Source organism: Odontesthes bonariensis, chromosome 15 (assembly GCF_027942865.1).
Source record: "Odontesthes bonariensis isolate fOdoBon6 chromosome 15, fOdoBon6.hap1, whole genome shotgun sequence".
NCBI classification, from domain to species: Eukaryota; Metazoa; Chordata; class Actinopteri; order Atheriniformes; family Atherinopsidae; genus Odontesthes; species Odontesthes bonariensis.
In genome coordinates, this window is record NC_134520.1 from 9,540,268 (window position 1) to 9,555,955 (window position 15,688).

The 15,688-nt window shown below is 40.9% G+C and overlaps 2 protein-coding genes and 1 long non-coding RNA gene across 3 annotated transcripts in view; 1 reads left to right on the forward strand and 2 right to left on the reverse strand.

Moving 5' to 3' along the window:
• LOC142400922 (uncharacterized) overlaps positions 1-1,815 on the reverse strand; it is a 32,173-nt gene extending 30,358 nt beyond the window's left edge. Inside the window, exons 1-7 of the mRNA XM_075486169.1 lie at positions 1,726-1,815; positions 1,409-1,638; positions 1,097-1,275; positions 920-1,007; positions 426-773; positions 215-332; positions 46-137 (exon numbers count right to left, since the gene is read on the reverse strand). Coding sequence (XP_075342284.1) covers positions 46-137; positions 215-332; positions 426-773; positions 920-1,007; positions 1,097-1,275; positions 1,409-1,638; positions 1,726-1,804 — 1,134 coding nt within the window. The 5' untranslated portion in view covers positions 1,805-1,815. The remainder of the gene's footprint in view (positions 1-45; positions 138-214; positions 333-425; positions 774-919; positions 1,008-1,096; positions 1,276-1,408; positions 1,639-1,725) is intronic.
• A 148-nt stretch (positions 1,816-1,963) lies between these two features.
• LOC142401002 (uncharacterized) lies at positions 1,964-4,613 on the reverse strand. Its single transcript, XR_012773034.1, has 4 exons — positions 4,359-4,613; positions 2,617-2,799; positions 2,438-2,509; positions 1,964-2,329 (listed from the first exon to the last, which is right to left on the reverse strand). It is a non-coding gene; the product is annotated as an uncharacterized LOC142401002 (long non-coding RNA).
• Positions 4,614-12,820: 8,207 nt separating this feature from the next.
• On the forward strand, positions 12,821-15,304 carry LOC142401003 (NADPH oxidase organizer 1-like). Its single transcript, XM_075486234.1, has 8 exons — positions 12,821-12,877; positions 12,985-13,065; positions 13,191-13,263; positions 13,403-13,586; positions 13,672-13,874; positions 13,963-14,051; positions 14,291-14,427; positions 14,541-15,304. The coding sequence occupies exons 2-8, from the start codon at positions 12,985-12,987 to the stop codon at positions 15,202-15,204; spliced, it is 1,431 nt and encodes a 476-aa protein (XP_075342349.1). The 5' UTR covers positions 12,821-12,877; the 3' UTR covers positions 15,205-15,304.
• The last annotated feature ends 384 nt before the right edge of the window (positions 15,305-15,688 follow it).

Below are 15,688 nucleotides of genomic sequence, written 5' to 3' on the forward strand. Positions count from 1 at the left end.
TTAAATTAAAAAAAAAAAAAAAAAAAAAAAAAGTCAATACCATACCTTGATGTATCTTTTAGCCAATGTCCAGTCAAGGTTTTCTGCCTTCCTCTTGTTCCAGCCACTTGCTTGGATCGTTAGCATGTCTGTGCGAACTTGACAAACAAACCACATTAGGCCAAGAAACCAGAAACTAAACAAATTACACAATTTAGATGAAAAGATTATTTACCTGCTTTTGCCATGAACTTAGAACATATGGCTGCTCGAGAAAGGAAACTGTTGACTTGTTCTACTTCCTCTCCCATGGTTGTACCTGCTCCTTCTTGGTTACGTCCTCCCCACTTCAACTACAAAACATTTAATGAATTGTTACACTTTGAAAAAACACAAGACTGGGGGATTTATAGGGGGTATTATAAAAACAATTTGTCAATAATTACCTCACACATCCATGAATGTGCTTTAGCATGCATAATTGAAAGAAATGGGCGCATGTTCAACAGGTCTTGTAGCTCTGGACAGAAACGGACAACCCTCTCCAGATATGGCCAGTATTTGCAGACTACGTCAGAGCAAAAAAACTTCACAGTCGGTGATGCCAACTGTTTCTGAAGATATAACGGGTACGCAAATATTTCACCACGGAACATATTCAGTCCTTTGAGCAAGACCCCATGACGGCAGACCGCAACTTCAACACCTTCCTCATCCAATTTGCTTGCCGACTTGCTTGCAGACTCTCGTGCTGCCACCCATTGACCTGTACCACAAGTCCCTTTTGCAGGATTCTAAAAAGAGATGAAAGCAGATATATGTAGATAAACTCAAACTGTATGAATAAAGCTGTAAATGTCAATGTTGTGGTCATAGTAAATAAAAATTGTAAGTAGACTGCAAGTGTTTATCAAAATTTAAAAATAAAATGTAAATTTACATGTTTGGTTGTCCCATGGATGTAGTCAACAAAGGAGGACACTTCGGCATCCTTGGCCAGAAACACACCATCGAAAAATCCATCAGGTCTTAAAAAAAACAAAAAACAAAATAGAAAGGATTAAAATGACAATTACAGTAGCACTGTAGAATTTATATGGAACAGAATTCTACACACCCCGGTTGGCTCTTGAAGCGGTAAAGTTTCCGATTTCCATCCACTGCAACAGCAAGCATGGAGGGTGTGCATGCAGGACACTGAAAGTGCTGCACCTGAGACAGCCTTTCCACTTCGTATTTGGCATAGGTCCATTCCAGAAATGACTTCTGCATAGTATCCCCACATATCTTGCCGCTCTAAAAGCAAAACATAAAGGGAATGGGGACAGGGTATATCTGTTCTCTGACCCTGGATTCTGCATTCAATTCCAATAAGCCTGCACCACCTCAGCAAACTTGGTTGTTTTCTTGAACAACATCTTGTACTCACCCGACCAAAGACTTTTGTGCGATGGTCTAGCATGCTAACAAAAGCTTGCCGTGACATTCCTGGGGCAGTGATCTTGAGATCCTCGTATGTACTGAACAAATCCACAGTGTACAAAGTGTCAAAATTGGATGTGGCTGGCCAATAACCACCATCAACCAGATCACCCATGTCCACTGACAAGGACTTTCCACAGGGGCAGCTGACACGTGGGAGGGACAGATTGTAACGGCCTGAATATCAAAAGAAAAGTTATTCCAAAACACAAGGAATATAAAAAGTTGATACTGTATGAAAAGACTATTTTGGAAAATCCTTACCATTCATTCCAATCAAAATTACTTGCTTTCCTGGGGAAACACTCATTTGCCCAGTAGAACAATCACAGTGAGGATGCATGATTGGTAAGACGCACTCCAGGAATGAAATAAGAACATTTCACATTATAAATAATTGGAAAATAAGGGTGTTCTTTCAGGGTGATATAACTTAATATTGTATTTAACACATTTTAATTACAAAATAGCCTATATAGTTATTAACAATGGTTACCTTTTTCATGGTAGGAGAATTTTCCTCCCTCATCTTCCTTGATGTATGTGGAAGGTGACAATGGCCTAAAAAAACCCTCCATCATAGATGTTCTGTTATGGAGTGCCATAGACTCATGTGTTGTAACATCACATGCAGTACAGTAACGTGGTCTTGGCAAACAATCTCTGCATGTCACTACTGCAAGCTTTTGTCCACAGTGTTGGCATAATCCCTGTTTAGGCCTCTCTGATGATAACATATGGTTAACCATAAAGGGCCTTAACATAGTCCACTTTTGCAAGGTTGAACTTTGCCTTTCCTTCCACTGTGATGAGACGGGTTCTTCAGCAGGACATCCCAAGAGATCTTGTACTTCTTGGATAAGGGAGTCTAAAAGACAAAGGAGAAAATCTGCTGTAAAGTAAGGTTCAATGTAGCTAAGCACAACAAGTGAAGAAAAAAAAAAAAAAAACAAGTAGGGAGAAGAAGAAAAGTAACCTAAGTTTTGGATGGTCTCCGTCTCTTGTCCATATGTCGAAGAACAGGAAGGTTCTGTGCTCCCAGATGTCACTGCGAAAGTATAATGATTCATTTTGTAATTAATCATATATATATATATATATATATATATATAGTATAAAAAAAATATAATAACAATTAGCTTGAAGACCACCAACCAGTGACTTGTCCCCGTTTCCGTTTCTCCCCAGTCCTCTGTCTTTTATGGAGAGGTTGGCCTTCCTCGTCTTCCTCAAGCCAAACAACCTTTTCTGTCCGAGTTTCAGACTCTTTACTTTGACTCTGACGTGAAACACACCACTTTAATATCAGGCAATAGCAGCATCCGTATGAACAGGCAACTGTAAAAAAAAAATGTTCCATACATACAAATTTCTGGCGAGACATTTAATATTACATAATAACAACTTCAAATTGCCTCCAGGGGTGTCAAACTCATTGTCAACGAGGGCCACAGCAGCATAATGGTTGTGAGAATTTATTATGTATTCAACTTACAAATGTTACATATGCATTTACATAGATGTAAAAATAAATGTTCAGTTTGAAACCCACATTACTTGAATCAGTGTTCAAAATATTTAAGCAAATAAAGAAAAATATGTGACGTTCAATCGGATTGGATCTGCACCCTTTGACAAATAGTTGGTGGTCAAGGATTATGGGTAGTGTAGGCCTTTCCGCCATCCAAAAATACGAATAAAAAACTTTATCAGAATCGATGGAGAAAAAATAAAAAATTCTGAGGGCAACAATAATCTATCTTATTATTGAATTATCAGTGAAACTTTGACACGTTTGTGTTGAGAAATGTTGTGATATCATTAAAAGAAATCCTCAAAATAGTGAGAAAAATACTTCCGGGGCAGAGGTTCCTCGGTTTACCAATCAGATATAAGCTCAGTGTGGTGCATCGAGATTTTTTCCCAGAGCCGTAAACCGGAAGTCAAAGGAGACGGTAGCTGTGTTCGAAACCGCCTGCATACTCATTCGATCAGACAGTATGCTGTATAGTGCTACTAAAGCTAGCCGCAGCGAGTAACGCACTTCCGGTTATTTTCACAATAAAATACCCGTTGCCTTTTATCATAGGGAAAGCCATTACGATACAATTGGTGCTTTTGTTTTGAAACAGGAAGTGAACCTACCCTCGTAACTAGCATAGATATGGTAGCCGGTAGCTAGCTTGAAACTGCCGTTTTGACAGGAAATGACGATCGGCAACGTCACGTTGCGTTGCATCCTGGGTAGTTTGAGTATGAGTAGTAATCTCATGATGCATACCCAACATTTAGGAGAATCTAGTATGCATCAGGGAAATTAAACGTTAAAGTTAGTAGGAGTAGTAGGCGGTTTCGAACACAGCCGGTATTACCGTTGTTGTAGCAGAAAAAAAAAACATCTCGAGCATGCGCAGAACGCAATGTCCAATTCACCACGTGCTTCACTAGTCTAAAATCACGTTAAGTGTGACTAAACCAAGTTATCTCGGTGTCTTAATCCGACCACGAGTAACAATATCCGCAATTTCTCTTCAGATTAAGGTGTATACATCCATTTAATAACTCATTCTTATTGTAATTCAGCCCTTAATCCGAATTTTACAGTGCCCTGTAACTCCACTGAGTATGCGCAATTATCAATCGCCTAGGGGCGTCCAGAGTTTTGCCTTTGTCGATCCTGGCTTCTAGCTTCGCTGACCACACACGCCTCATTTCCTCTGATAAATGTATTTTTTGGCAGTCTATAAAACTCCAAAATGTTTTGAACGGTCTGACCGAGTACCCCCAAAATGGCGACTGCCGAATTGATGACAAAAACTCAGGTGGAAATTCAGTAAAAAAACTCGGCACCCACATTTCTTAAGAAAGGAACATATCAAAGAAGATATTTTTCTTACCTCACACTCTCCCAAAAGCATGTCGGCAAGAAATAACTCATCGTCGTCCTCTGGCCTACTCATTGTACCTAACACGGTGTTTACCTGTTTAAAATACAAGAGTGAGCCAGCCAGCTGCGGGGCCCTTTTAACCTTTTTTTTTTCTTTTTTTTTTTTCAACTTTATTGACAGCGACAAACTGATAGACTTGACCTGCTTGCGCATGCGTTATACAGATATGGTGTAGCTATCTCTTAATGATCTTTTAAAATATTTCTCGTTTGTTATCCGGGATTAGATGTACGACCCCTCATTAAATGTTTACAGCAAATAATATCATTAACAAATACAAATAATCAGACAATATGCAACGAGGTGGCCTAGCAGCCATAGCAGCGTCCATAGCAACCACCATGAGCCCCAGCTAATATGTATTGTCCAAGTTGTGTTGCCGTACTGTACCTGATCCGCTCGCGCATGCGGCATACAGATTTGGCGTAGCTATATTTTAATATGCTTTTTAAATATTTTTCTCGTTTGTTATCCGGGACCCCTCATTAAACGTTTACATCAAATAATATAATTAACAAATACAAATCATTAGATAACATGCAACTAGGTGGCCGAGCAGAGATAGCAGCGTCCATAGCAACCACCTTAACAACGGTGCAAATCGTTGCATTGCAACGATTTTCTAAAGAGATGCTAAAATCTTCGTAGAAACTAATAAAAGGAAGGTCGTCTACATTCTCTGATAGAAGATTATGAAAATACAATGCAAACTTCTCGTCAGAAATGTCATCTAAATGTATGTAAATGTGGATGGTAGCTCAAAATATTACATTTTCCACAGAAAATGTAAGGAGTGTCCGCCATTCTTTTTGTTTTTACCGGGGGGAAACTTGACGGTCACGTGACCAGTGCCGAGGCCAATGTAAATGAATGGCCACATTAAACGTAAGTATGTCACAATTTTAGAGCCTTTATCGTGAATATACCACGTTTTCCCCCGTGGACCAACGTAGGTATTACACGCTTTGCTGTGAGACTGGGTTGAAATCATCTGGTACTTTGGGCTACCTTTTGGATGATAGTATGTTGGAGTCAGTTACTGTTGGAGTCAGTTACTGACATTTAATCTGGTTTGGCTCGTCGCGTGAGCTTTCACATGAGAGAGTTTCTCATATTCGGTGTCACGGAGCTTGTACTTTAACAGATCCTATTGTATTTCGAACAGGTGAGGTGTATTCGAGCTACCACGCCAAGTCGGGTCACAGTTGTATAAGAAGTATCAGGCTGAATTGACGTGATGTAATTTCAAAAGTTCGTGAGTTGGAGAAATTGAAAGCCTTTATCAGTGAAATATAACAGAGTCAAAGGTTGCAGAGTTAAAGGTTGCAGGCGTCCTTTTTGCCACGTCAGACTTCCGCTCTCACCAAAAAGTTTCAGTGGAATTCAGATGAGGAGTGATAGCTGGCCAGTTTCACACAGTCCAAATTTTGTGCCGCTGGATGTGTGCCTTGAGTCATTCTACCTTAAACCTTGTTTTCTGCCACCGGGGCACGCAGCAGCAAAGCAGCCCCACAACATGATAGAGCCTCCACTGTGTTTTAATGTAGGCGGGGTGTTCTTTTCCTTATGGGCCTCATTTCATCAGCTAGAGACAAAGCAATGCACTGACTTCCCAAAGAACTCTACTTTAGTTTCCTCTGTCCTCTGTTTTCTCCGTCAAAGAAAGAATGCGACTGAATGGCTTTTAAATGTCAGTTTTAATCTTGGTGGCTTTTTTAAAAAAAAAAGTGGTGCGCTGCGTGGACTTTTTTTAAAGAATAGTATATGCTGCTGCAGGGGCTGAATTCGCCACTCAGACCCCTATGGGTTGGTCAGAAGTTCTACAGATGGGTTGCATGGTGTTTTGTCCTCCATCATCACCAGTCACCAATCTTCACTGATTTCTCCTATTGATTAAATTGATTTCAAACACAACAAGCTTTAAATTGGCTTTAAATCCGAAACTTCTTCATAACATTATGAACTGTTGCGATAACGGTTTTGAAATCTTAGCAAAGTCCTTGGAATTATGTCTTCTGATAAGTACAGTATCTTTATTGTCGAGTATCTTGTTGTCTTCAGCGTGTCTTTCATTCATTCTCTCCTTGAGTTTGTTGGAGGAAAAAATCCTGCCAATGTGTTCCAAAAGTTGTGTCCAGCTTACAAATTACGTTTATGTTTTTAATTTCACATCATAAAATGTGCCGTTGCTAATTCAGTATCTTATGGCATTTTATTCAAATATACTGATCAAATACAATCTACAATACACACTGTTACCATACTGTTGCCAGGAAACCATCCTGAAAATAAAGAAGACGGTCATCAGGTTGGGTTGGAACTTGAGAAAGATTGCATTAGCAGAAATTGCAAATTCTAAAAAGACTATGACATTTCAAACTAAATCTAACAGGCAAGCTCTGCTTGTGTGGTTTCTCTTTTAGGATGGCTCAGGCTTCAGTGAGGAGCAGGTGTATGCGGGAGTAATCTAAACAAGATGGCAGACATAAACTGTTACAACTGACTTAGTTGCAGTGAGGCAGTACAAAACAAAGACTTTTCGTATGAGTGATTGTCGTGAGTTGCCAGTCCAGGGTTAAAGCTGAAGGAGTAGATCGCCTAGACATTTGGCACAAATTGTCAGGTGACACTCCATCTCTTATCAATCTTGTTACAGTTGGCACAGAGATTTCTGCTTCCTTGTCGGAAGTATCACTAACAATAGACAGGCCATGCAGGCAAAAAACTGTTCAATTTTTCTACATTTATCTTTAACAAAAAACAAACTGGACAGAACATCTCATGCTATCACATCTAAACGACTTACAGCTTGTTAATGAAATGCTTGCCCTAGTTGTTCAATAAACCCTGCATGTCCTCAAAGAGAAAACGTGCTCGTATCTTTTATAGCTTCCCAGAGGAGCTCATCTTTTTAAAGCGGTGGCTGGATATGAGCTACCTTTCCCCCGAAAAAAGGTCTTTGATTTGATTGATCTTTGAAACTGATTTCAAGAAGATGTTCTCGTTTGTCAAATTAAAAGTCAGTGCCTAAGAAGTAGTAAAAGGTCAATCAAAGCCTGCAAAGATGGGGAGGGACTTTTGTCAGTGGATTGTCAAACCAAATTAAAGGAGCCTATCTCATCTGTCATTGTCGCCAGTCCATCACAGGCGATGGCATCAAGTATGATACATTTAAATCAACTTTACCTTGAGTGTTGTGTACGTGTGTGTATTATCTGATTTCCTGGTTTTATATATTACTTTGGAACTTCCATCTACTTGGGAAATGTTTATGTGGAAGCTCTTAACCACTGACTCCTCCCTGTGAGTCTTCAACCTCTGGACAATCCCACATGTTTTTCTGGGATGTAGTTTAGTCTGTATTTACTGAACAATTTCCTGCAAATGCCATAAGTTAGCAATGTTCCCATTCTTTAGTTTGGCATTGAACTCTCATTGCCAACTTCCTTGTACAGTGTTTCACAATGACAGAAATCCCAGCTGTGGGTTAAACACATTTCTGACTTAAATAATATTTGAAATGACCCAACACACTGATTCTATTTGGAGAACCGACGTGTCTGCATGAAGGTTCATTTATGCGTTTTTGTTTGTTTTTAATTGATTTATTTCCTGAGGTTTTCCAAAAATCAAACCAGGGCCTATGGAAGCCCACTACATGACACAATCTGTCATATTTGACCTTTTAACATTCTCACACTTTTTCATGCAGTGTATTTACACACTGAAGAAATCTTTTATTGTGGATTCACTTCCAGTCATAACCTGTGCCAAAGGACACGTACTCACTTGTGCATCTTCTTGTAAGACACATCCTCCTTTTTCCTAATCTAGACGTAGTAAATGCCGTCATAAACATGAGATTAGTTAAATGATCCTGTTATGATTACACAAACATGATTTCATTCCTCATTACTACAGCTGTAGCAGAGAAGACATTTTGCTTCCTTCCCTTTTTAAAAAGTTTTTGAAAGAAACCTCTTTCTCGCGATTCAAAAAGACAAAGTTACAGAATTCCTAACCTGCAATATCTGACTGTGAGGTGAGGGAATCTGTCAAAAGAAAAGCTTTATTTCCAGCTACCAACTTTCACAGGAACAGATGTATTCCTGTAAGTGTGAAGGAGAATGAAAGCTAACAGCCATGCACCTGGACAGTTTATCTGTCATTTCCAGTGTTAGTTTTGTGAATACTCGAACAAAGAGGTGATTGTGAGGCCAATCCAAAACATTTAAAACGAGGCTGTGTGGCGTAATGTGGAAAGCTCTGGTGAGGTGGTGCAGACAGCTATGAAGTGATGATGGCAGGCCGATATTCTAACTATTTACATATTCTCATGAAATTCAATAAATGTGATCATCATGAATCCTCTATGGTCTGGTCCTGTAGTTTATTTCAGAGGTCGGAAACAAAGTAACAAGTCCTCCAACCCATACAGCCTTATAGGATGTGTGGTCATTCCGTTGAATATGGCCTGTAGGAATATCCTCTAAACAAGCACTAAACAGGCAGTTGGAGATATTATCTCACAGCAATTCCAAATGAAAGGAAAGTCATTGGAAAATTGTTATCTGTGACGAGCATAACAAGTCTTCGTTATGATGAAGGAAGGGGACCAAATGGTGACGGACTCTCTCACAAGGTTCCATTTGCTGGTTACACAACACGATTATATGGTTAAGGTAAGGTGACACAATTTCCAGTTCAGGCAGTAAAACAACTTGGTTAGAGTTAAAAAAACAAAACACCTGGAAAAAGTTATGAAAAGGCCATTGTTTGTGCTAAAACGCATTCTTTCACAACTCTATTGTTACGTTACAGGGTATTATTTTGGTGATGGCCAAAGGTGATGTGTCAACAGGAGATTTCACAAGCTTTTTTGTTGCACAACTTTGAAAGGTCCCGGTTTTAAAGAAAAGGTATAGATATAGGTTTCAATTCCTGCTTTAGCAAACTACCCATGGTGTCCTTATGGTTGGAGGACATTCAAGAACAAAGGTTACCTGGATTTTTCAACATGACTCACAAGAACGGCCCTGTGGTTGCTTTGTTCATAACTCATTCTGATGGGAAATCGATCATATCAGCTTCTAACCTGTCATCATAGATTTTCTTTTATGACACTGTGCCTAGAAATTGACTCAACCCAAGTGTGCGTACGTTAAAATCACATTTTTAAAGTTGCTCACTTTACGCTTAGCTGATAATCTCTGCATTGCCTCAACGGAAACTCAGTAGTCTCAAAGCACCAAGTACAAACTATCATTAATTTAAGTAATAGTAATCACGACGAATACTACATGTTAAATCTGTACTCATTGCACCACAATAGGACTTCTTAGGGAAATAGTTCAGCTTTTTTTATTTTCTTACCAAGAGTGTGTAGAGGAAACTTAGAAGCCTCTTGTATATGTGTAGTAAAAACCACAGCTGACAGCCTCCTGGCATAAAGGCTTGAAATAGCCTACCTGGCTTTGAACAAAAGGGAATGAAATCCACCTGCCAACGCCCATGTACCTCAGTGATTAACATGCCAAGTCTTGTTTGCTCAAGCAATCTTTTAATCAAACTTTTAACAAGAGAGCAAATGATGTATTCCTGTATATGTAGCCGGTCAGCCATTTTCTGGTGTTTGAAATTCCAACTATGTCTTTTCATGCTTTGTATAGTGCACAACAAACTCCTTGTGAGGTAGACAAAAAGTGGTGTAAAGATGCTGCAAATTACATAGGTCAATATGGACGATCTTGCACTGCAGACTTAAGCCATATTGAAGATTGTTACATAGAATACAGCCGCATAAACTGCTTGTCTAGATGGACACCAATCTTTTACAGAAGGTTTTATGCCAGTCTTTTGGAGAGAGAAGTAAATTACAACAGGTTTTCAACCAAAAACAGCTAAAGATGCTGTCCATCACCATGCAGCTATCCTTCTGCTGGCATTTGTTTGTTCATCGGTATTTATGAAAATCCCGCATATTATCACGAAGCACTGCTATTTGTATCGTCTGCAGTGCAACAGCAGCTGTCTGTCCCGAACACCTAGTGAGTCCAGTGTCGTTTTTAAGTCATTTGAAGGAACATCATGAAAAACATAAAGAGCTCCTCATATGTTTGAATGAACTCCAAACAATCGGTGTGTTGCTTTTGTTTTGTTCAATTTTAGAGGAGAAATGTTTCGATGATGAAAAAAAGGTCTGGCAATCATTTGAGTAAGTGATGCCTTCAAAACAGACACAACGTGTAAGAATTCGGAACAGTGTTTTTCAAGTACATGTTTCCTCAGTTTGTCATGTAATTAAGAAATTGTCATGAACACAAAAGGAGAAAACTCAGGAAAAAAAAGGCCCAAAAGACCTCTACGAAGAGAAAAAGAAAACGTCTGTTTCCCTGCAAAAGGAGGCCTTTAAGGAGGATTTGGCACAATCCGCAGAGATGTTGCATTGTTCTGCTGTGCGGCCACACCTTTTTAAATATGACCTACTTAGAAAAGTCATGGGAACACAACCTTTTCCTTATTCTCGGCTCCGAATTCACCATCAGAAGTTTAGAAAGAAACATCTACAGAAGCCCGATGCATCTTGGAAACAAATCCCGAGGACGTCCTGCACCCTGGAAATAGAAGTGCAGAATTTCATGGAACAAACGCCTCTTCGCCTGTTAAGCACGGGGGTGACTCAATCACGCTTTGAGCCAGTGTCACGTGGATCATTTATTCATGATCAAATTCTGGAGGCAAACATCCAGCCATCTGTAAAATAGTTGCGTCTGAAATCATTAACTCTATGCTTTTCGGAAATCAGATAATCTTGTTTCAATGTAATTTTTTACAGAAAAACACAAACTTTTGCACGTCACTGTATGTGTCAACATACATTAATATACTGCATGAGATCAGGTCATGGATTTCCATTTGGTAGTCATTTCCATTGAACTACTTTAATCTTTTGCAGCCTACACAACACTCAGCTGATAAAGCTGTTCATATTGTTGATCGTTTGTGCGTTGTATGTGCTGTATTTACACACGTTTTTTCCACATACTTAATGACCTTCAGCTTTATTTGGTCTGCTTTATATTCTTTGCTCTCAGCCTGCCATGTCTATTCCTGTGTAAATACTTTAGAATGTGTACACAAACTTGACTAAAGAGAGATTTCTTGTTGGCCTATTGATAAGTGATTGTGTGTGTGTGTGTGTTTCCGTGCAAACGTGCAGCAGGCCTACAGTTGATGTTTTCACCACGCACAGACGTCTGGAAATTCAGAGCCACAGTACACGTGACTGCTCACTGTTGGAAATCTCTGATGCTTTACACTCAGGTGTTGACATCCCGGGTCACGCAGAATGCTGGACAGTCCTGACATTTTGCATCGTAGCACGTGCTGTGTGTATTGTGTGTGTACCGATTGTATGTCTGTGCTAGTGTGCTTGATAAAACACTGGCATTACTTCATAGGGGCACTCAACACGTATTTTCTGATAAGTAGTTGGGATAACCCCCTCAGACTTTGGGCCTTTCATGCAGTCCTCACTTTGAAGAAACACCTGTTCCACACACACACACACACACACACACACACACACACACTCTAAACTGTTTGGTCAGTCTCAACACACACACACACACACACACACACACATAGACAGAGCTCTCTCTGCTCCTCTTCCTGATAAGTGAATATTGCGATCAGATGACAAGCGTGTAGTGACTGACTGCACGTGCAAATATTTTTTAATTAGGACAGTTGAGGATGCAGGAGATTCCGGGAAGACATGAGGCATAAAAAGAGTGGAGCGGATGATAGGATAATAAAACACTGATAAATTCTTGCGTCGGGGGTCAAAACGACAACAACAACAACAAAAAAAAAAAAAAAACAGAAAACTGCTCAGCAGCCCACCATTTCCTAAACTATCAACCTGTTTTTTTTTTTTTTTTTGTTTGCTTGTTTTTAAGGAAAGCAAATTCCGAGATTTTATAACTGAGAATGAAGCAGATTTCCTTACACTTGCGGCCACGGGTTATCCAACAGATCATGTCATAGAATTGTCACATAAATAAAGGTATCGCATTCAATAACACGGGGTTTTATTTTTTCTTTTGTTCAGGGGGACAGATAATCTATTGTTTCCATAACGGGTGTTACTTTCAAGTTTTACTGCATTCTTTCCCGTAATTCCTGTGACGTTCACGGATTGAGAGCGCTGATGCTCCCCACGCCCGAGGCTGCGGTCATCCCCTCTCCTCCCCTTCTCTCTGCACTCAGGTGTGTCAGACTCCGCCCCCTTTTCTATATAAATTCTCCTTGGCTCTGGAGTTGGTAGAGCAGTGAGGGAAGTTATAGAACCAGCCACTCATCCCGCGATCTGAGTCCCAAATCAGAGCATCATGACCGCAGATCAGCGCTTCTTGATCAGTGCCCGCATTGTCGGTGGCGTCCGCAAGGACAAGCCCAAACTCAAAGTAAGTTTACACCTCGAGCCAGATTTCATTTTTCTTCATATCACATTGCGATGTTATTATAGAGCCGTTGGAACTGTATTTGACTCAGTGTTTTCTTACCCCGACAGATGTTCATGGTATCTGTGTTGTGGTCTGATGAGGCTGAACTGATCATCTACAGGTCCTTCCAGGATTTCAAGAAATTTCATGTATGTCCAAATGCGTTAATATATATATCAATAGGTCTTTTTTTTGTAAAAAGTTATGGGGTGGATCACTGTCTTTGTATGTTCAGTCCTAATCTGTAGCCTGTCATGTTTCATTTTTCCAACAGAGGCAGCTAAAAAAGAAGTTCCCTAATTTGAAAACTTTGAGGAAAAGCGACAGAGCGATCCCTAAATTTAGTGGTAAGATTATTTGAACTGTTTGTGACGTGTGTGTATGTGTGACAGGTGTTTATTCTTATGATTTTAATCATACCATAAATGTCTATTAAAATGTGAAAAGGCTCTTAAAAAAAAACTTTTTTTCCTGTCTTCCCTCCAGGGATGGCCAGGAGTAGCAGCATCCAGCAGAAAGGATCCAAGAAGTTTGTCAGGCAGATGAAGTTCCTGGAGAGCTACTGCGACAAACTGCTCAACTGCGAGCAAACTGTGACCCAGAGCACCGATGTTTTGCGGTTCTTCGCCCCCAAAGACCACGACCTGCAGCCAGACTTCACCAGAAACACGTAGGTTCTCAGTTCAGCAGAAAGTTATGAGAAGCCGGTCAGAGTTTCTGGCTGTCAGCTAATCCAATTTGTCTCTGACACACAGCGTCATGATTCTGATGTCTGATGATCTGCCGGATGGTGGGGGAGGGGAGGGTTCTGCCCGCCAGCATGCAGGCAGTGTCACCCACCCATTTCTCACCCAGACTTACCGTTGCGTGGAAGCTTATGAGACAAAGGACACCAAGAACCGCCCATTCAAGGTCACAGTGGACGAGAAGCTGGATGTCCTGATCAAAGACCCTGCAGGTCAGAGCCTGAGCTTTCATGCATCTTATTTCTTCCTCTTAAGAATTTTCAGCCGCCTTCATGCTAACTCCTCTTCTCTCCTCGGCAGGCTGGTGGCTGGTGGAGAATGAGGCTAAGCGCCTGGCTTGGTTTCCTGCTCCCTACCTGGAGTTGCTGGATGGACAAGATGATGATGAAGCTGGATTGCTGGAAGGTATGATATTTACTTATGGTCACAGTTAAATTGAACTTTATGAAATGCAAATTATTCAATATGAGGTAGAAAACACTGACCTGAACCGGGCATTGGAGTTACATTTTACTGTAAAGTCTAGTTGTTACAATAACAGCCAACAACAGGGAGCTGTCTTTGTCCAGTTAATAGATTTCTATTTCCTTCTACCAAAACTGTAGAAGTGCTGGCATTGCATTTAAAGCATCTTATCTCGCATGCAGGCAATCTCTACTGTGCTGTGAGGAGTTACTCATCCGAGAAGGCTGATGAGGTGTCTGTGTCCCTCGGCTCTGTGGTGGAGGTGCTTAGGAAGTCTGACGATGGCTGGTGGTTCATCAGGTATTTTAATATTTCTCTGCACATTGCCATAGACGTTGATAAACCCAAAAGTTATTTACTTTGCATACAGTTTGTTAATGTTTAACCGTTTTAAACTGAAATTTTCTCTTCAGATTCAATGGCAGGGCTGGTTACATCCCCTCTATGTACCTGCAGCCATACAACAACCCACGGGCTGGCCTTTATGGCCTGCACAGAAAGCTGCATAGCTCCTCTCTGAACCTGGCAACCAACAGGGATTCTCAGGCTTCTTACACACCCAGAGTCAGCGAAGAAAACAGACATGTGCCAAGCATCGCTGCACGTCTTCACAAGGCCCGGTCCTTGGATGTTCTCTCTGAGCCCTGGGTGCCGACGCAGACTGGGATGGATGCCTCAACCTCAGACCACACGGGCCGTACCAGCATACTGAGCCGTACCAGCACAGAGTCAGCCTTCTCTGCCCTCTCCTCCAGCAGTGACTCCTCCTCAGGCTTGAGAGAGGAGGCACAGATCAACACAGGCTACCCTGCCGCTCCCCATCCGCGCGACGTCACCGACAGTTCGGACGGCAGCCTTGATCTGAGCCTCTCCGATCGCCGCAGCTCCAACACCAGCTCTGAGAGCTCTGGATCCATCGGCTCCATGAGCAGTGAGACAGCCTCAGTCACTCCCAGGGTACCTCCCAGACCCAAGACCGAGGAGATCCTGACCCGCTGCACCACCATGACACGCAAGGCGGCCCTGGCCACCAAGACCCGGCTTCACATTCAACCAGAGTCCATTCACAGCCGCTAGGAAAACGAGAAATAATGCTTTGACACCCGAACTGAGTTCAATTCTTACTTACTTACTTACTCTCACACATGTACGTGCAATATAAGGTAAAAGGTTAAATGGGGTTTGTGCAGCATTGTTTATTGATATACTTTAAAGTTAGAGTAGATAAGCAACCTGGACAGGACAGATATATGCAGATCGCCCTAAAGTGACGTCGGGAAATGTTTCGTTTTTTAAACAGAGCCAGACATCTTAAGTTTGACAGCTGACAATGTAGCTTCAGTGAAGCATGAGCAAGGAAATGCAAGTGACATCCAGTCATATCTCAGCAAAAGGAAACACATTCTTTTCTAGCTTTGAAGTTGTTTAACATGAAATTGAAGTGGATTGTTGGACTTGGAAGATGGAAATGTAAACCAGTTATATTTTTTCTTTTTTTAAATTCCATTGCTGTTTTTATTGTGGTGGTAGGTTCTGAAATGTATCCTGAAAGATAGTAACT

Coding starts and splice junctions, on each gene's coding strand:
- LOC142401003 (XM_075486234.1), top strand. CDS start 12,985: ATGTTCATGGTATCTGTGTTGTGGTCTGATGAGGCTGAACTGATCATC. Junction 13,587..13,671: donor CCAGACTTCACCAGAAACAC/GTAGGTTCTCAG, acceptor TCTGACACACAG/CGTCATGATTCTGATGTCTG. Junction 14,052..14,290: donor ATGGACAAGATGATGATGAA/GCTGGATTGCTG, acceptor TTGCATTTAAAG/CATCTTATCTCGCATGCAGG.